A 7,979-nucleotide genomic window follows, 5' to 3' on the forward strand; every position below is an offset into this window, starting at 1 on the left:
TTTTATTTCCTTCACCTTAGGAGACAGATCCAAAAAGACATTGCTGTGATTCATGTCAAAGATTATACTGGCTATATTTTCCTCTAGGAATTTTATAGTACAGGCTTTTAGATTTATGTTAAAATTTGGCCCTTTGCAGCAACATAGATGGGCTTGTAGAGCAATATGCTAAGTGAAATAAGTCAGAAAAAGAAAAATACTCTATGATGTCACTTAAATGTGGGACCTAAAAAATACAAAAAAACTAGAGAGTATCACAAAAAAGAAGCAGACTCAGAGTTCCTGTTGTGGCTCAGCGGTAACAAATCCAACTAGTATCCATGAGGACACAGGTTCAGTCCCTCGCCTTGTGCAGTGGGTTAAGGATCCAGCGTTGCCCTGTGATGTAGGTCCCAGATATTGCTCAGGTCTAGTGTTGCTGTGACTGTGGTGCAGGCCAGCAGCTACAGCTCCGATTCAACCCCTAACCTGGGAACTTCCATATGCCACTTTTTAGGTGTGGCCTTAAAGAGACAAAAAAAAAGGTTTAAAAAAGGAAGATGAGTCATAGAGAATAAACTAATAGTTACCACTGGGAGTGCAATAATGACAGGGGAGTGGGAGGTACAAATTATTGGGTGTGAGAGAGGCTAGAAGTATGTATTGTACAACATGGGGAACATAGCCAATATTTTGTAATAACTATAAGTGCACTATAACCTTTAAAATTGTGTAAAATGGTGTAAAACTTTATAATTAATTTTTTAAAAAGAAAAATTAATCTTCTGATAAAAAAGCTACCATGTTCCAGTGGTTAAAGAAAGTTGCTTTGTTTCATACTCTCATTTATTTCTACCTAGTATATAATGATCACATATCATTTTAGATGAGGCCCTCTATTTTTAGGAAGAAAAGAACATTTTTAAAATAAGATATGATACAGCTTTAGTATCCTAATGAGGAGCTACCAGATTTAACTGTTCCAGTGAACTACTGCCAGAATATTCACAGATACATACAAAGTTATTACGATGTGTGGACATTTCATAACTTTCAGTGACAATTCAAAATCTAATTTGTCGAATGTTTTCCTAGTGAAATATCTCTAAACTCATGAAAGACCTTCCCACTTAATTTGAAGAATTCCTGGGAGTATCTCGCATGTGCTAAATATGTGTCCATTCTGTCCTCTTCAGGATACAGTCATCACAGTGTTATGATCTACTCTTCCTATCAACTCCCTGGAATCTGATTTTCCCACCATCTTTAATAGGTCCTAATGCTTAGGGTGACCAGATATTCGATCACATAAACTACAACGCTTTTGACAATGAAAGGGCTAACACACTAGAGCAACTGGTATTAACTAGAATAGTTCTGAGCAAATAGAAACATATGATCACTGTTCCAAGGTTGTTTCCATTATGGCCATCATGTTCCAAAGTCACAAGATGGTTCACACACACACACACACACACACACACACACACAAGAAAAATGCTGACATCATGTTTTGTTACCAGCACCCTAAAACAGTACTATTTATGCCAGGACTGATAACAACTACTCAAGCTTTGACCTGCATCTGATCACTTCCAAGAAACAGGCCTAAATGCATGAAATTAAGCTGAGAAAACAATCTCTGACAGGTATTACACTTCCCTGAGACTCAGGGTGATAATAAATTTAAGATATAATTCTAATCTAGGGCAAAGTAAACTCTATTAACATAACAGCAGACCGGGGCTAAAGAGAGAGCTGGATGATAAGGAATCTTCATGAAAGCTTATGATGGACGTTAGAAACAGAGAGAAGTGATGTCTATTTTTTTTTTTTTTGCTTTTCTACATTGTCATTCCCTTATAGCTTCCTCAAATCTTCAGTTAGTGTAAAGAAGCCCAGAGCCAGCTATAACTCAGAGAATGAAGGAAAAGTAAATCCACACATGAGATGAAACAAACTAGAGAAAGAACTGCATCAATATTAAAGACATTTAAAAACAGGCAGAAATGACTAGCAATGAAGCCAGAGTAATGATCCAGAACAAGAAATGATTAGCCACAATCAGGAGTCTCTAAAAACTCCCATTCTCTCACCCTTCAGTTTCCCTCTGAACGGCACATGGTTCTGTCTTAGAAAGTCAGCTAAAGTTAAAAAATCACTAGTATCTCTGTTCCCTATGTATTTTCCAAAGAAGGATAAATCTTCCATATGATATGGTAGATTTCTGAGCAGGTGTTGAATGACCAATGCTGGCAAGATCAGAAAACCATGACCCAGTAAAACAACACTGATCTCATTTTCCAAAAATCATATTTTGGATAATCTACATCTTAGCCAGCTTCTTACTGATGACAATGATGAAATAAATTAATTCAAAGGAATAACACAAAAAATAATATGTATTAATTCTTCTGAAAAGAAACTCACAAGAACCCTATCTTGGGAACGAATATATTCCCACTTTATGTAAAAGCAGGCTCTGAACCTGGATACAAAACCTCTACTGTGGGAGTTCCCACTGTGGCTCAGTGGATTATGAACCCCACTAGTACCCATGAGGATGGGGGTTCAATCCCTGGTCTCACTCAGTGGGTTAAGGCAGGGGATTAAGAATCCAGCGTTGCTGTGAGCTGTAGTGTAGGTCGCAGATGCGGCTTGGATCCCACATTGCTGTAGCTGTGGCATAGGCCAGCAGCTGCAGCTCTGATTCAACCTTCAACCCCAAGCCTTCGAACCTCTGTATTCTGCAAATGCAGCCTTAAATGGCAAAACAAAAAAAGAAAAAACTCTACTGTGGTTTTTCTTTTTCTTTTTACTGTGGTTTTTCAATTGTATCTTTCATGATCTTGAGTATGTTAACAGCTTCTGGTGTGAGACAAATTTTGGCAGAGTTTATCAAAATATAACAGCTTTATGTGTTGGAGACTATATCTTGAGACATTTTATTCCCTGTCCAGTTTCAGAAAGTACACAATTCCAAGAGGAGGTCAGTTAGGTCTTCTTCTTCCGCTTCTGCTTTTAAGTTAGACATAGGATCTGGGAAGGATTAACTTGTGGTTCTCTCAAATTTTGGGGGGGACATTCTCAGAAAACAATTACTAATGGAGCTAACACAGATGCAACTAGAGATTATCACACTAAATGAAGTCAGAAAGAGAAAAACAAATACCATATGATATCACTTATAAGTGGAATCTAAAATATGGCATAAATGAAACTATCTACAAAAAAAATTTAAGGATAAAATAGAAAACCAAGAATTTTTTTTCTTTTTAGGGCCACACCTGTGACACATGGAAGCTCCCAGGTTAGGGGGCAAATCGGAGCTATAGCTGCCCGCCTATGCCACAGCCACAGCAATGCCAGATTTGAGCCACGTCTGTGACCTACATCACAGCTCACAGCAACACAGGATCCTCAGCCCGCTGAGTGAGTCCAGGGATTGAACCCACATCCTCATGGATACTGGTCGTGTTCATTACTGCTAAGACACAACAGGAACTCTCAAAATCAAGAATATTTTTGCCTAAATAAAATTAACAAATAATGTGAGATTTCAATTAACATTAAAAAGCTAAAGCGGAGTTCCCGTCGTGGCGCAGTGGTTCACGAATCTGACTAGGAACCATGAGGTTGCGGGTTCGGTCCCTGCCCTTGCTCAGTGGGTTGACGATCCGGCGTTGCCATGAGCTGTGGTGTAGGTTGCAGACGTGGCTCGGATCCCGAGTTGCTGTGGCTCTGGCGTAGGCCAGTGGCTACAGCTCTATTTCGACCCCTAGCCTGGGAACCTCCGTATGCCGCAGGAGCGGCCCAAAGAAAAAGCAAAAAGACAACAAAAAAAAAAAGCTAAAGCAATTAAAGAGAAAATAATAAAGCTAAATATCATAATATTTTAACTTTTTTAACTATTAAAAAACATGTTAAACTACATAAAATTTAAAAGTCAGAGGCTAATATAATAGCAGTTAAAGAAAAAAAGATGTAATATTAAACATTAAAATCTAACATGAAAATTTGAAGTGTACAATTCAGATCAAGAAAAATAAAATGATAATGGTAAATTTTTTTACATGTTGAAGGTTACCATAACAAAGGAAAGAAATATAAAACTCAGAAAAAAATCAAATGTAAAAACCATCTAAAAGGTAGATTACACTTCCTAATAACAGATTCCTCTTGGATCAGCAATATACTTCATGGATAAAGAGCCAATGGTAAAAAGAAAAAGACGCAGCTCTACTTTTATCAGTGGATATTTGACTCAGACGTTACTTTAATTTTTCAAGCAGCTTTTAAAATCAGTTATTTGGTTCCAAGTCCAAAGCAGTTAGATCCCATGTATCAGAAAGTAATTAGAAAGAAAACTGCCAAAGTAGATATGTTGAAAGTAGAAAAGAATAACTTAATGCTTCCTTTTTAGAGATTAACAAACACTTAATAAAATAATACTACTCTATAAACAACAAGTGTAATGGTATTCAGCTTCTAAACAGACGACAATCAGCATTACATATTTGAAAAGACTGCAAGTTAAATTATTTTACTAATTATGCCATTAGAAATTCATAATTTTAACTGAGTTTTAAAAGTCAAAAACTAGCTTTAATTCTGTCTTGTAAAGAAATTAAGGAAATATAAAATTGGTTTTGGAAATATTTTTACCAAAAAAAAAAAGTTACAGTTTTAATACTAGCGTAGCTTTTTCCTGTCTGAAAATCTCTCTCCCCATTACACCATCCCTCTATGCTCCCTCACAAGCAAGCTCATCAACAACAAATTATAACCCTTGATTCCTAAAACACTGATATCTCTTTATTTACTTTCATATGTACTGTACCAAAAAATATTATTTTAGAGCTTGAGAGATTTGAGAGGAAAATTTGACACAGCAGCAAGAACCTATTTAACACTTCAGTATCCCTCAGTGATCTCTACATTGTGATTATAAAAATTACCTGTTCCTTTCCCATTCACTTATAAAAAAATGTTTTCTTCTCAGTAGGTGTTTTACTGCATCTTTCACATCCTTGTTCCTAAGACTGTAGATTAAAGGATTTATCATAGGAGTAATGATTGCATAGAACACGGATATAAGTTTGTCAGTGGCATTCAAGTCATCCGAAGTAAGTGTCTCTTTAGACTTAGGTTTCATGTACATGAAGAGAATGGTTCCATAGAATATTATCACCACAGTCAGGTGAGCTGAGCAGGTAGAGAAGACTTTGCTTCTCCCCTCAGAAGTGCGAATTTTCAGGATGCTGACAATAATTAATGTGTAAGAGATAATGATAAACAACAAGGGCATCAATATGAACAATGTCGTGGCCACAAGCATGATGAACTCATTGCCTGAGATGTCAGCACAGGCCAGTTTCATGACAGCCAGAATCTCACAGGAGAAGTGATTGATGACATTATTCCTACAGAAAGGCAATTGTACCACAAATGCTGTTTGTACAGCAGAGTTGACACCTCCTATGATCCAGGACCCAGCTGCCATGGGCACATAGGAAGCCTTGCTCATGAGGACAGAATATCTCAGAGGGTTGCAGATAGCCACATACCGGTCAAAGGCCATCATGCCCAGGAGCACACACTCTGTTGTCCCCATGGCCAAGCCCAGGAACATCTGCATTGCACAGCCAGAGAAGGAGATGGTCTTTCTTTCTGACAGGAAGATCACCAGCATAGTGGGGATAGAGGTGGTGGTGTAGCAGATGTCCAGGAAGGAGAGGTTCCCCAGGAAGAAGTACATAGGGGTGTGAAGGTGGGAGTCTACGATGCTGATTAAAATAAGGGTGCCATTGCCCAGGAGGATGACCACATACATTATGGAGATTAGCACATAAAAGAGTAGCTCAAGCCTTGGGTAGCCAGAAAGCCCCCTCAGAAAAAATTCCACCAGAATGGTTTGGTTTTCCCATTCCATTTTATTGTTTCTCTTTCACCTGCAATATAGCAAAATATGTAAAGATAAAATAAGTCTTCTACTATGATTACTTTTAACTGTATACTAATGCACATGTACCATATGTTCCCAGAGAACAAAATACAAAAGGACCAAAAACAGAAGAAATTAATAATAGTGGACCAAAGTAAATGAAGGCATGAATAGAGAGAGGGAAAGGAAGAGAATCTAACATGTTTCAAGCAATATGCCATGTAATTCATTCAATCTCATCACAGTTCTGGGAGAGAGGTACATTATCCACGTTTTACAAAAAGATCAAAGCAGAAATCTTAAGTAAACTTGACTAAAGGTAAGTATAGAGCAGAGCTAAGATTCAAATCTAAGTTTTCCTTCCTGAAGTCCGAGATTTTGCTCATTTTTGTCATCACATAGGTTAACTAGAGGTTAAAATAAAAATGAGTACTGTATTAAACATAATTGCAAAAAGCTATTTTTATTGGTTACAACTACGACACAACAGATCAGTGATCTTGTCACTCTTCCAAAGTACACTGTTATGTTTATTATCTGTCTTGCCCAGTTGCCTGTAAATTTTAAGTCAGCTACTTTTTTGTTTGTTTACTTCCACAGTCCCAGTATCTACAGTAGAACAGACACAGAGATAGATGTTCAGAAATATTTCTTGAATAAATAAATAAAGCCAAGAACAATAACAAAAAAAGACTAACATGTCTTACCTGTGTCAGTTCTCTACTAATAGTTTTCTTTGTGCATTACCTAATTTAGTCTTAATAACAACCCTATTAAGCAATTATTGTTATTATTAGCACCATCATTCGCCTTATAAAGATGAGGAAAATAAAGCACAGAAAATTTAAGTAATTTGCTTAAGGTCAGGGTCATATAGCTAAATAAATGGTAGAGCCAGGACTTAAAGCCAAGCCATGTGGCTGTAGAGTACAAACTCTTAATTGTTAATTTTGCAGAGACCTTGGCTCACATACTAGAATATCTTGTAATCTAATTGAAAATGCTAACATTTAAAAAGAAATATCGGACTAAAAAAGGCGACTGGTCAGAAAGAAGCAAGATTTCAACATGCTGATTTGAGAGCAGTTTATTTTGATACTTTATATTTTTCTAAGAAATTATTCATTTCCATGATAAAAATATATATTCATTATATAATTCTTTATAATTTGGTGGTCTCCCTTTATGAGAAGACCTATCTCCTTTATCAGCGCTATTCTAAACTGATTTATTTTCTTTATTAGTCTTACAAGAGGTTTTCCAGGAGTTCCTGTCATGGCGCAGCGGAAACCATTCTGACTAGGAACGATGAGCCAGCAGGTTTGATTCCTGGCCTACACCAGATCTGGCATTGCCGTGAGCTGTGATGTAGGTCTCAGAGGCAGCTTGGATCTGGCGGTGCTGTGGCTGTGGCATAGACCAGCGGCTATAGCTCTGATTAGCCCCCTAGCCTGGGAACCTCCATATTCTGCGGGTGCAGCCTTAAAAAGACAAAAAAAAAAAAAAGAAAGAGGTTTTCTGGTACTATAGGTCTTCTCCAAAATAACATGACCCAGTAATCCCACTCTTGGGCATATATCTGGACAAAACTTTCTTTAAAAAAGACACATGTACCCGTATGTTCATTGCAGCCCTACTCACAATAGCCAAGACAAGGAAACAACCCAAATGTCTATAGACAGATGATTGGATTAGAAAGATGTGGTATACATACACAGTGGAATACTACTCAGCCATTAAAAAGAATGAAATAATGCCATTTGCAGCAACAGGGATGGAACTAGAGACTCTCATACTGTGAGTGAAGTAAGTCAGAAAGAGAAATACCATATGATATCACATATCTGGAATCTAACATAGAGCACAAATGAACCTTTCCACAGAAGAGAAAATCATGGACTTGGAGAATAGACTTGTGGTTGCCAAGGGGGAGGGGGAGGGAGTGTTATGGATTGGGAGCTTTGGGTTAATAGATGCAAACTATTGCTTTTGGAATGGATTAGCAATGAGATGCTGCTGTGTAGCACTGGGAACTATGTCTAGTCACTTATGATGG

General features: G+C 37.4%; 1 protein-coding gene across 1 annotated transcript; it reads right to left on the bottom strand.

The window, feature by feature from the left end:
• LOC100154900 (olfactory receptor 13C2-like) lies at nucleotides 4,061–7,146 on the bottom strand. The gene has a single exon (XM_021075679.1). It carries the CDS (start codon nucleotides 5,909–5,911, stop codon nucleotides 4,934–4,936), a length of 978 nt encoding a protein of 325 aa, XP_020931338.1. The 5' UTR covers nucleotides 5,912–7,146; the 3' UTR covers nucleotides 4,061–4,933.

This window comes from Sus scrofa, chromosome 1, assembly GCF_000003025.6.
Source record: "Sus scrofa isolate TJ Tabasco breed Duroc chromosome 1, Sscrofa11.1, whole genome shotgun sequence".
In the NCBI taxonomy this organism is placed as follows: Eukaryota; Metazoa; Chordata; class Mammalia; order Artiodactyla; family Suidae; genus Sus; species Sus scrofa.

Bases quoted from the DNA above. Each gene is read 5' to 3' on its own strand.
- LOC100154900 (XM_021075679.1), bottom strand. From the start codon at position 5,911: ATGGAATGGGAAAACCAAACCATTCTGGTGGAATTTTTTCTGAGGGGG.